The sequence below is a fragment of the Saimiri boliviensis genome, chromosome 14 (assembly GCF_048565385.1).
Source record: "Saimiri boliviensis isolate mSaiBol1 chromosome 14, mSaiBol1.pri, whole genome shotgun sequence".
NCBI lineage: Eukaryota > Metazoa > Chordata > Mammalia > Primates > Cebidae > Saimiri > Saimiri boliviensis.
In genome coordinates this window covers 71412097-71425196 of record NC_133462.1, presented here as the reverse complement: position 1 = coordinate 71425196, position 13100 = coordinate 71412097, and the positions used below count along the sequence as shown (strand labels likewise).

General features: G+C 36.7%; 1 protein-coding gene and 1 non-coding gene across 3 annotated transcripts in view; both read left to right on the top strand.

Annotated features, from left to right (window-relative positions):
* EPRS1 (glutamyl-prolyl-tRNA synthetase 1) overlaps positions 1 to 13100 on the top strand; it is an 80213-nt gene that overhangs the window by 54297 nt on the left and 12816 nt on the right. For both annotated transcript variants that reach the window (XM_003930338.4, XM_010340935.3), the window contains 8 exons: positions 2672 to 2905; positions 4352 to 4614; positions 8065 to 8116; positions 9124 to 9333; positions 9692 to 9764; positions 11362 to 11441; positions 11948 to 12049; positions 12557 to 12712. In XM_003930338.4, coding sequence (XP_003930387.3) covers positions 2672 to 2905; positions 4352 to 4614; positions 8065 to 8116; positions 9124 to 9333; positions 9692 to 9764; positions 11362 to 11441; positions 11948 to 12049; positions 12557 to 12712 — 1170 coding nt within the window. The remainder of the gene's footprint in view (positions 1 to 2671; positions 2906 to 4351; positions 4615 to 8064; positions 8117 to 9123; positions 9334 to 9691; positions 9765 to 11361; positions 11442 to 11947; positions 12050 to 12556; positions 12713 to 13100) is intronic.
* Positions 4145 to 4248, top strand: LOC120361618 (small nucleolar RNA U13). Its single transcript, XR_005577785.1, has one exon. It is a non-coding gene; the product is annotated as a small nucleolar RNA U13 (small nucleolar RNA).

The window sequence follows — 13100 nt, the reverse complement described above, 5'->3', positions numbered from 1 at the left end:
ATCTTGAGAATTTGTGTTAATTGATTTGTGTCCAACAAAGGTAGCAGGTAAATTGTGATTTAGGTAAATGAATCAGCCTAGGAGAACAGGTGTTGTGTTCTAATTTAGGTTTGACATCAGGATCTGCGCTCTACCCTGTGCTGTATTGGCTTTCAGAATTAGGTTTCAGTAATTGGATATTTCTTACAGGTGTAGGTATTTAAGCTAAGCAAGTCAGTTAATTATTTTCTTAAAATGCCTTTCTTTGAAACCTGTGAACTTTTAGTTTACTAAATCTCCTAGCAGACTTTAAAAAATATAATACAAGCCTCAGCACTCTCTTCCCTCACTTACTTGGAAGGATTTTCTGTTCTGATTAACATTCATCCTCCACCCCACCAAGTGAGAATCTCTGCTTCCATGAGTCGTTACTAACCTGTTTAGATACAGTTCTCTCAGATATGCCAGTAAGGAGCAAAGGTGAGTGACTGGTAATAAAGGTTAGAAAAAACATGTTTGAAAAAATAATTTTTTGAAAAAAGTTTTTTCATTTAGAATTGAAATATCCAGGCTATTTTGAAAGGTGGTAATATTATTTCTAATTGATAATGTTCCAGGTTTTTTTTTTTTTTTTTTAAGAGTTCACTCCTTTCCCCATGGAGCAATGTTTCCATCTAGAGGCTGCTGAAAAAATAGCTGTTTGAGTACTCATCATTCTGAATGCAATCAGAATGTAATCAGAAAATTGTCCATTTTATTTAATTTTCCAAGTTTTAGTCATATTATTAGTATCACCTCCTTATTTCAAATTCCCATCTTAAACCTTTACCAAAGTATTTTGTGTAGATTGTTTCTTTTCTTATTAATCCACATAAGCAATTATTTGCTGAAAACTTTGTATTGGCATATGTTAGGTAAGTTGTCTTTGTCCACTAACAACTTAAAGTCCACTAGCAGTGCTCTTTCAGCTTCTGCTGTTGTATAATACTGAACTAAATAATAGTATACCACCCAATTTCTCTTTGTAAATGCCTTTTAATCCAGAAAACTGGTACTGAGATAATTTGTTCTCTACCCATCAGTTCTTCCTTGTGTATTCTAAGAGACAAATTCAAAGTAATACTCAAAGATCCCTTTCAAAAAGTAGTTTTTGTGGCGTGTTAGTAGTATTAAAATGCACATTTAGGTCATTGTTTTCTGTAATGCTAAACAAACTATAGTGGTTAAGATTACTTTTTTGGAAAAATAATGTGAATAATTGACTTGGTTATCTAGAATATTCCATTTCCCAATGGGAGGGAAAATATATGAATATATAACTTTATTAAAGAGTATCTAATTCAGTAACAAAGGGTTTGCTCACCTTAATTTTCTCCTTTATAGTGTTTCAAATTATAATCTTGCCAAACAAGGAGTTTTTTCCCCCCCGTGTGAAAAATGTACCATGTGACTTTAAGTTCTAATAAATACCTGCTTATACTGTAAATGGAACTTCTTTCAAATAGTCATCTTTTTCTAGAAATAGTTGCAGGAAAGTTTCTTCTTTTCCATTTTTATTTTAGCTGGTGGAAATTTCCCTTTTTCCCCCCTTGATTCTTGTATGTCTGATTAACTTGGCCCTTTCTCTTAAGATAAAGTAGTTTCTGCTGTGAAAACTCTTTCCTAAAAACAGAATAAAGAAGCAACACATCAAGAGCACAAATCAGACAGTCTGTTCTCATCTTCTCTTTAAAATTTTTCACCTTTGTGTGGTGCCTGGTGTGACATTCTAATAGGCAGAAAATGTAAAGTAGCTGGACAAGGAAATGGGCTTTGCTCCCTCATAGATGCAAATTTTTTTGAAGATATACCATTGGTAGCCTATATTCCTTTGACCCCCATTTAAGCGTTCTTCCTGGCTTCTGCCTGGTTTTATTTAGCTATCTGAAGCATTATTAGAATGTAGCAGTAAAAATTGGATGGGGTGATTTGGAGACACTTTTCCTATCTAGTTTGATTGATACCTTGGGGTTCCCCATAGTACATTGGTTTGTGCTGAGATGGTAGCACCATTTCAGGTAAGGCATGTAGCTTGGGTCCTTTACCTGTATTGCTGTTACTGTCTGCTAGAGAGTCACAGGTGTCTCAGTTGGGCTGAATGTATCATTCTTTTTTATTATGAATATGTTGAAGTACCAGAGATTAAAATATAAGTGTCACACTGAAAACTTCAACATGCTTTCTCGTCTCATTATAAATTTGTAAAATTTGTTAGTTGGGCCAAAATGCCCTTTTTTTCCCCAAAGTTGTATTTAATTTCTGTTTAATAAGCTGTGGAAAAATAAGGTTTGTATAGGCAAAGTCATTGATTTGATCTTAATTCTGGTTTTGTAAATTCTCACTTCACTGTTTATAGACCTAGGTCTTGACACTGACAGTTCACTTAAATGTTCTATTATTTATCTGTTTACCTGTGTAAAATAGAAAGTTACACTCTCATATGCTGATAGTATTTTTGTTCATTTCTATGGTTTACATATAATTTATGTTTTTAATTTTTCTTTAGCTTTATCTCTTATTTTGGGCTGATGATTTAACATAGGTTTCCCCATGATTAACTTACTGACAGGAGTGATTTGCTGATAATTAAAGATTTTTAAATGGCATTGAAATTTCCAGAAATTTGACAAAGTTTTATAAATATCTCTTTCAGGCTAAAATAAATGAAGCTGTAGAATGCTTACTGTCCCTGAAAGCTCAGTATAAAGAAAAAACTGGGAAGGAGTACATACCTGGTCAGCCCCCATTATCTCAAAGTTCAGATTCAAGTCCAGCCAGAAATTCTGAGCCCGCTGGTTTAGAAACACCAGAAGCCAAAGTACTTTTTGACAAAGTAGCTGCTCAAGGAGACGTAGTTCGGAAACTTAAAACTGAAAAAGCATCTAAGGTTAGTGTGTTATTTTGTTTATGTGTTTTTGATTTTTACATTTCAGGGTATTTTCTTTGCCTCAAGTGTTTTCTGCCCCATCAAATCTGGCTAACTTCTACTCATATTTCAGTTCTCAGTTCTCTTACCTTGCCTTTTAGAGAAACCTTTGTTGATTGTTTCTTACCCCAACCAGATTTGACTGGATGTTTTCATATGACAGTGCCAATCACTAACATAGCACTTAAACCCACTATACTTAATTGTTAAGTTGTTTGTTTCTCTCTAATCTGTAAGATCCAAAATAGTGACTTAGATCATGGCACAGTGCTCACTGAAGGCCCTTAATATTTTCCTTGTTTTTGATTCCCTAAAGTTTTGTCAAACTCAAATAGTAGGTTTTATTTTGAGCTCTTAGTAGTTTGTGCTAATTCTGTAAGTGCAAATTCTTTTAACTTTTCAGGAGTAAGTTTTTTTTTTGGTACAGATTCACATGAGTGGAAGACAGTTGTAGTTTTGAAATTTAACTTACAGAATTTGATAACCATTATCCTTATAATTGTGAAATGTTCAACTTACGTAATTTAATGGCTCTTAGATTCCTGTGGAATGCATGTTAGATACCAGTGCTTTCTAGTAGAACTTTCTGCAGTGATAGAAATACGCAATAACAATATTGTCTAATGCAGTAGTCATTAGCCACGTATGACTACTGAGCGTTTGAAATGTGACTATGGTGATTGAAGAAGTGAATTTTTTTTTTTTTTTGAGACGGAGTTTCGCTCTTGTTACCCAGGCTGGAGTGCAATGGCGCGATCTCGGCTCACCGCAACCTCCGCCTCCTGGGTTCAGGCAATTCTCCTGCCTCAGCCTCCTGAGTAGCTGGGATTACAGGCACGTGCCACCATGCCCAGCTAATTTTTTGTATTTTTAGTGGAGACGGGGTTTCACCATGTTGACCAGGATGGTCTCGATCTCTCGACCTCGTGATCCACCCGCCTTGGCCTCCCAAAGTGCTGGGATTACAGGCTTGAGCCACCGCGCCCGGCCGAATTTCTTATTTTATTTACTTTAAATTTAACCACATGACTACTATCTGGATAGTGCAGTTATAGACTGTGCTATTTTCCAGTCACAGTTTTGCACAATGCCATCCCTGTTTATTATAATCTTTATAATTTCAATGGTTAGTGTAACACCTACCCCAGACTTTTCTGCTCTGTCTTTGTGTTTGCAAATCTGCTTTTAAATTTTGGACAGATTTTTTTGTAGTTTCTAAGAGTGATGGTTGGGTTTTCACACTCATGTGTGAGATATGCCTCCCTCAAACCTTATTACCACCTAGGCACATTAGCCATCTGATGTTGGGGGAAAAAAAGAAAGCTTTGGGCGTTGTATTTAAGTGTGTTTAGACAGTGATGTGAATTAAATACTGTCTTCTCTTTTTCCTCTTTTGTTAAACTAAAGGATCAAATAGATACAGCTGTACAAGAACTCCTTCAGCTAAAGGCACAGTACAAGTCTTTGACAGGAATAGAGTATAAGCCTGTGTCGGCCACTGGAGCTGAGGACAAAGATAAGAAGAAGAAAGAAAAAGAAAATAAATCTGAAAAGCAGAATAAGCCTCAGAAACAAAATGATGGCCAAAGGAAAGACCCTTCTAAAAACCAAGGAGGCGGGCTGTCATCAAGTGGAGCAGGAGAAGGGCAGGGGCCTAAGAAACAGACCAGGTAATGAAATGCAGAAACTTCATTTGAAGCAAAGCAGAGAGCTCTGAATGAATTCAACTCTTAATATTTTTTAAAACAAATTTTGATTAGTTTAACCGTCACATTAAGTTAGAGAATGCTAAAGTCATAATATCAGCAGATAGCATTTGTTAGTTTTTTAGATGAAGTCTTGCTCTGTTGCCCAGGCTGGAGCGCAGCGGCATGATCTTGGCTCACTGCAACCTCCGCCTCTTGGGTTCAAGCAATTCTTAGCCTCCCAAGTAGCTGGGATTACAGGTGCCTGCCACCATGGCCAGCTAATTTGTGTAGTTTTAATAGAGACGGTGTTTCACTGTGTTGGCCAGGCTGATCTCAGACTTCTGACCTTTTGATCTACCTGCCTTGGCCTCCTAAAGTGCTGGGATTACAAGCATGAGCCACTGTGCCCAGCCAATTTTCTATTTAATTTTTAAAATAGGTAACACATTTGTTTGGTTCAAGAATCTCAGAATAGGCCGGGCGCGGTGGCTCACACCTGTAATCCCAGTACTTTGGGAGGCCGAGGCAGGTGGATAACAAGATCAAGAGATTGAGACCATCCTGGTCAACATGGTGAAACCCCGTCTCTACTAAAAAAAAAAAAATACAAAAAATTAGCTGGGCATGGTGGCGCGTGCCTGTAGTCCCAGCTACTCAGGAGGCTGAGGCAGGAGAATTGCCTGAACCCAGGAGACTGAGGTTGCGGTGAGCCGAGATCGTGCCATTGCACTCCAGCCTGGGTAACAAGAGCGAAACTATATCCAAAAAAAAAAAAAAGAATCTCAGAATATAAGAAGTTCCTGTTCGTGTTTCCCATCTTTCTGATTTTCCCCACCACCATAATGAATAGGTGGTCAACCACTGTTAACCAGTTTCCTTCTGTATTTGTTGAGCAGTTTTTCATTTGATTATTCAAGTAAATACAGATGTGTATATATATAGGTGCGTGTGTGTGTATATATATACACACACACGTTTGCTCTCCTCCTTTTGTAACATAATTGGTAGCCTAATTATACTCGTCGTTTTGCACTTTAAGCAGAAGTTTAAAAAAAAAAAGGCCTTTTGTGGGGACAAAGTGAGAGCTTCATTCTCAATTTAAAAATTGATAGTTTAAATATAAGACAAAGCTGGCTAAAGACAAAACAGGGGGATAAATGGCTCTCTAAGGATCTTTCAATCTGTATGAATAATGTACAGCCATGCACCATTTATCAGTCAACAGTGGACCATATATATGACATTGCTCCCTAAGATTATAATGGAGCATGTATAGAAACTTGATATATGGCACTTTGATATTGGCATCGCAGATCAAGTAGGGGAAGTTATTGATATTCAGTAATGTTGCTAGGATATTTGGTTTTCCATGTGAAAATATATGTTTGTCATCTAGGTTTGTGTAAGTACAATTGATGATGTTTGCACAATGATGAAATCACCTAACAACATGTTTCTCAGCATGTATTCATGTCATTAAATGACCTGTGATTGTAATTTTTGATTTGTAATTCCTGTCCCAAAATTAGAGTGAACTTTGTGTTGGGTTTCCTTTAATGGCTTAATAAGAACTGTTACTGAGATACTTTGGTTTTACATTTGTTTCACTGAGTATCAAATTCTGCTGCTGCTTATCTCTCATGTCATATACAGTGTCTTTTTAAACAAGAATGTAACAGTTATTTTTCTTTTTGACTATTAAATGGAATAATCAGAGTTATAGCAGAGCAGAAGAGAATGTAGAACTTCTCACCTTTTACTTTCTTAGTACTTATGAAAGTGCTAGGTTTCATATAGTTATTTTATTGAGGTATGTGAGTGAAACAATGGAGAATGCAAATGCAAATACATTAAAATTTTTACCCAGTAAAACCTTGTTTATAAACTCTAGAAAGACACCATGCTTTCTCCTGAATAATTGTTGATATTTCAAGAAAATGATTATTGTCTGAAATAGTTTTTTATTGCAGACCTAGTTTATTTTACAAGCATCTGTCTCTGCAACCTTTTTTCCAGTTAAAAGAAAAATTTGAGGCTGGGTGCAGTGACTCACATCTGTAATTCCAGCACTTTGGGAGGCTGAGGTGGGCGGATCACTTGAGGTCAGGAGTTCAAGACCAGCCTGGCCAACATGGCAAAACTCCGTCTCTACCAAAAATACAAAAACATTTACCAGGCCTGGTGGCACACACCTGTAGTCCCAGCTACTTGGAGGGGCTGAGGCCCAAGAATCTCTTGAACCTGGGAGGTAGAGGTTTCAGTGAGCTGAGATCCTGCAGTGCACTCCAGCCTGGATGATAGAGTGAGACTCTGTTTCAGAAAAAGAAAAACTTGTATAAATTTGGCCAGTATGCACACATAAATACATATGTGTGTGTGTGTGTGTGTTTGTAGCCATTGTTTTTATTACTTTTTAGGTGTTACTTCCAGTGAAACAGTGATGTTACTCTATAATTTAACCTGGCATAAGATTCTTCTTTTTTAGTAGGAGAATATGTGTGAACAGGGTCTGTCTCTATTACAAGTACATTATCTTAAAAAGAACCTTGTAAAAGAGATGTCTGCATAGAATCATAGCTTTTGTTACATTTGGCTTTGCTAGATTTTGTGGACAATATCTCACAACTTCTTAAGAGGTGTCTCTACTGTTTTTTTTGTTTGTTTTGAGGCAGAGTTTTGCTCTTGTTGCCCAGGCTGGAGTGCAGTGGTGCGATCTTACCTCATTGCAACCTCTGCCTCCCGGGTTGAAGCGATTCTCTGCCTCAGGATCCTGAGTAGCGGGATTACAGGCATGCGCCACCATGCCTGGCTGATTTTTTGTAGTTTTAGTAGAGACAGGGTTTCTCCATGTTGGTCAGACTGGTCTCAAACTTTCAACCTCAGGTGATCTGACCGCTTCGGCCTCTCAAAGTGCTGGGATTATAGGTATGAGCCACCATGTCTGGTGTCTCTACTATTTTTTAGGTTAAAAACATTATCTTAGGGGCTAGGCACGGTGGCTCATGCTTGTAATCCCAGCACTCTGGGAGGCCGGAGCAGGAGGATTCCTTGAGGCCTGGAGTTCCCAGACTGGCCTGGGCAACATAGCGAGACCCTGACTCTACCAAGAATTAAAAAAAAAAAAATAAGCCAGATGTTATGAGCGCCTGTAGTCCTAGCTACTCGGGAGGCTGAGGTAAGAAAATCTCTTGAGCCAAGGAGTCCGAGGTTGTTGAGGTGAGACAGGTTACACCATTGCGTTCGAGTCTGGGTGACAGAGGGAAACCCTGTCTCAAAAACAAAACATGAAAACAACATTATCTTGGGAATGAATATAGAAGAGTTACACATGTAGAAATAACTCCTACTGAAGAAACCTAATCCATTTTGAACTTTAGAGGTTTATTTTCATTTGCTGAATGAAGAGATTTGTCTTCTACTTCTCATCTGCAGGTTGGGTCTTGAGGCAAAGAAAGAAGAAAATCTTGCCGATTGGTATTCTCAGGTGAGTATGCATTCAGTTGATTTTTATATGTTAAGTCTCTCAAAGGCTGCTTTGTTTAAATTCTAAAATCTGGGCACAAACTTTATAGTAGTAATGTATAATTCCTTTAATAATATGTATTGTAGTCAATTAGCATGAAACCGTTTTTCAGCATGTTCACATAAAATCTTGAATAGTACCACGAGACAGTGATTGATTTTTTTTTTTTTTTTTTTTTGAAATGGAGTCTTACTCTCTCAGGCCAGGCTGTAATGCGTGGTGCAGTCTCAGCTCACTGCAATCTCTGCCTCCTGGGTTCAAGTGATACTCCTACCTCAGCCTCCCAAGTAGCTGGGATTACAGGGGTACACCACCATGCCTATCTGATTTTTGTATTTTTAGTAGAGACAAGCTGTGACCAGCCTAATTTTTTTTTTTTTTTTATGGTGAGGTAAAGGGATTAATTCAAAGCCACAAAGATACAGTCAGTAGCAGAGGCAGGATTGGAATTCAAGTTTTTTTGTTTTTGTTTTTGTTTTTGAGACAGAGTGTCAGTCTGTTGCCCAGGCTGGAGTGCAGTGGCATGATCTTGGCTCACTGCAACCTCTGCCAGTTTCAAGCAGTTCTTCGGCCTCAGCCTCCTGAGTAGCTGGAACTACAGGTCACTGCCACCACGCCCAGCTAATTTTTGTATCTTTAGTAGAGACAGGGTTTCACCATCTTGTTCAGGCTGGTGGTCTCCAACTCCTGACCTCAGGCGATCCACCTGCCTTGGCCTCCCAAAGTGCTGAGATTACAGGCGTGAGCCACCATGCCCAGTGGAATTCAACTTTTAATGAGTTTAGAACCCTGTTAAATGTTGTTTCTCAGTATAGTCAGGTCTGTTTTACTTCCATTATGATCTTCCACGTTAAGGGGTTGTATCAACAGTGGAATACTCCAGATTTGAATTTTGGTTATCATACTCCTGCCACTTACACTAGAATTTTGGTTCAAGGTAGGCTTTAAAGACTTTTTCTTTTAAAAAGGTCATCACAAAGGCAGAAATGATTGAATACCATGATGTAAGTGGCTGTTATATTCTTCGTCCCTGGGCTTATGCCATTTGGGAAGCCATCAAGGACTTTTTTGATGCTGAGATCAAGAAACTTGGTGTTGAAAACTGCTACTTCCCCATGTTTGTATCTCAAGGTGCATTAGAGAAAGAGAAGACTCATGTTGCTGACTTTGCCCCAGAGGTAAGTGAGCTTGCTTTTTTATTTTTTGCAGTGTTCTCTGACAAACTCGAAAATATATTTTCAGCTTTCGAGTTTAACAACCAATTTTGAAAAATGGAAAGCCATTTTTGGTTAAAAAAAAAAAAAAGTTCTGTTTCTCCCTTTATAGCAAGTAATGATTTTGTTTGTCACATTAATTAACTGACTTTTAATATTTAGGTCAGTAAGTGTGTACCTTTCCTCACCGTAAATAGCAACAACTATTTTAACTTGCTTAAATTGATCTAAGAAAAATTAAAACGGAAAGTTGCCTGCATTTGTACTGTTGCTCCAAAATGCTGTTGAAAAAACATGTATGAAAATGATTTTTTCTTACTAGGTTGCTTGGGTTACAAGATCTGGCAAAACAGAGTTGGCAGAACCAATTGCCATTCGTCCTACTAGTGAAACAGGTGAGAATAGGCCTTGTAGTGCAGGAGAATACTCACTGAAACATCAGAGGCAGCTTCTAGAGTTGAGTTTCAGCTTTTGCTTTGTGGTAGGTATAATTGACAATATAAAATTTCATGAGTGTTGATAAAGATTGATTGTAAACTTGTTCTAGAGGTTTTTTTTTAATTTTTCTTTTCTTTTCTTTTTTTTTTTGAGACAGTATCTCACTCTGTCACCCAGGCTGGAGTGCAGTGACATGATCTCGGCTCACTTTGCCTCCTAGGTTCAAGTAATTATACTGTCTCAGCCTCCCAGATAGCTGGGATTATAGGTGTACACCACCAGGCTCGGCTAACTTTTGTATGTTTTTAGTAGAGACGGGGTTTCATCATGTTGGCCAGGCTGGTCTCAAACTCCTGACCTCAAGTAATCTGCCCACCTTGGCCTCCCAAAGTGCTGGGATTATAGGCATGAGCCACTGTGACTGGCCAACTTGTCTAGAGTTTTATTCTCTTCATCATTAAATTATTGGATTTTTAATTTAAATGCTCATTTTTATGCTGTAAATTTTTAGAACTTTTCAAGGAATTTTATTCTTAGAATAATTTTTATTGGAATTAATTATAATATTGTAAATACAAATGCTTTGTGCCATAATGATTTTCAAATTTTAATAATATACTTAGATTTTCATTCATGTAGGGTTTTCATAGGTTGCTAAATACTTTACATCATCTTTTGTTATTTTCACAACAGTGTTGTGAGGAAGGTAGGGGCAGTTACTGTGATTTCCATTTTGCAGGTAAAATCTGAAAGATTAAATGATTTTTCTGAAATTACATATGGTAAATGGAATTGCCATTGGAAAATTTCAGTTTTTGGGTTTTATAATGTCTTTCAAAGTGATCATTCATCTGTAGAGTTCAGGATTGTTGTTCTTCGATATTTTTAGTGATACTTTTATATAATATATGATTAATATTCTGATACCAGTTTTCTCAGACTGTTTGGCAAAGTTTTGTTTGTTTTGGTTTTGCTAATTATAAATCATGAGCAGGCTCTTCTAAGACAGGCATCTTCACTTTGCATTTCATAGTAAGAGCTTTCATACTCTGAATAGATGCGTCAGATAGATGTAAATTAATTCTGCTTCTCATAACTGCTGGATTCAGCAAATTGTTTAACTTCCTTAAACTCAGCTTCCACATCTTTAAAACTGAGGTTATGATTCCTTCTTATGGGTTGAATATCAGAATTGAACAGGTTAATGAATGCAAAGAACTTAACATACAATATGACCTTTATTAGTGTTTTTAAAAACAAAATGTAAAAACTGTCAAAGTACATTGTGTTATATGAAGAATGCAAAATCTTATGTAAAGAATGTAAAATATGATTAAGTTTAGATTGATATCATTGAGTAATACACTTTATGAAATAGATAATACTATTCACTTATAAACATTGGAAATATGTTTATACAAACATACATTTTATTTTTTAAATTTATTTATTACATTTTAATTCCTATTAATTATCTTGCTGGTTTAGCTCTTACCAGCCTTGAAGGAGAAATAAAGCCGTAAATGACTGTCTCTATCTTCCCATGTCTTTCAGTAATGTATCCTGCATATGCAAAATGGGTGCAGTCACACAGAGACCTGCCCATCAGGCTCAATCAGTGGTGCAATGTGGTGGTAGGTGTACACTCCCTCTTATATTCTTTAATTATTATTCACCTTTTTTTTTTTAAAGCATATTTTGTTTTTATTTTCAATGGATTAGGAGTATGGAAGTGTTTTTGAAGTGTTTAAGATCAATTGTGATTTTCTATTACCATGTAAAATGGTAATAAAAATTGTAAAGTGGCTGGGTATGATGGCTTACACTTATAATCCCAGCACTTTGGGAGGTCAACTGGACAGATATTTCAGCCCAGGATTTTGAGACCAGCCTGGGCAACATGGCAAAAACCACATCTCTACTAAAAATAAAAAAATTAGACAGGTGTGGTGGCATGCACCTGTAGTCCAGCTACTTGGGAGGCTAAGGTAGGAAGATCATTTGAGCCTGGAAGGCAGAGGGTTTCAGTGAGGCACGACTGTGCCACCACACTCCAGCCTGGGTGACATAGCAAGACCCTGTCTCCAAAAAAAACTGGAAAGCTCTGTGTAATGACCAATTGTTTTCTTGCCTTTTCCAGCGTTGGGAGTTCAAGCACCCTCAGCCTTTCCTACGCACTCGTGAATTTCTTTGGCAGGAAGGGCACAGTGCTTTTGCAACCATTGAAGAGGCAGCAGAAGAGGTATAAAGTTATTTTCCATATTAACTATGTTCCATTTCTTTGTTCAGGATCTGCTATTTTGTTTTTTAAAAATGTATGTAACACCTGTTAAAAGCCAAATCAAATTAATTTAAGCAGTTACATGAATTTAGGTAACTCCTTTTTGGAATGTTATTAATAAGGAATATATGCTCTTTTAAATTTTCAGGTGAAAATACTTCTGGGCTTTAATTTGTAGAAAATTATTTTTCGGGAAATTTTCATTTTGATACTATATGTCTTTCGTAACATTTATTTTCTTATATTCTAAACATATACATTTTTTAAAGTTATTTGACTTCTTTTTACATTGCTTCGTTGAATATCTTTCTTAATAAATTCACACTGGCTGCTCTAACTTTTTCATAAAAAGAGGTTTTTATTGTTTGAATTGCTTTTCCCACACTACTATTAAGTAGTGCAGTTTTACAGCTCTTAGTGAATAAATATACCCTAAATTTGAATACATTTACATTTAAAATGTTACAGGTCTTACAGATACTTGACTTATATGCTCAAGTATATGAAGAACTCCTGGCAATTCCTGTTGTAAAAGGAAGAAAGACGGAAAAGGAAAAATTTGCAGGAGGAGACTATACAACTACAGTAGAAGCATTTATATCTGCTAGCGGAAGAGCTATCCAGGTATCAAACTGCCACATAGGATTCATAGGGCACTATAAGCACAGTCCATGGACAGATTCAGTAATTTATTCTGTCATCAAAGAAGTACAGTCTTTTAAAAAATAAGTATTTCATGTACTTTGGTATAATAATTTAAAGCAAATCTATCCCATTCCTCTGTCTTCGTGGTCCATTAAGTCACGGTATGTATCCTGAATTACTAAAATATGAATTCCTTTTTAACCGTTGTAGGTAAAATTACTGCTATAAAAGGGGCTGTCCAGAGCAAGACACTTGTAAATAGTATTTTTTGACTAATCTGAATCTCTTGTTATAGTAATTATGCTTATTTTTAAAAACCTCATTTAATGTAAAAAAGGGGAGAAAACAGAAGTCTAGTGCCATTGTA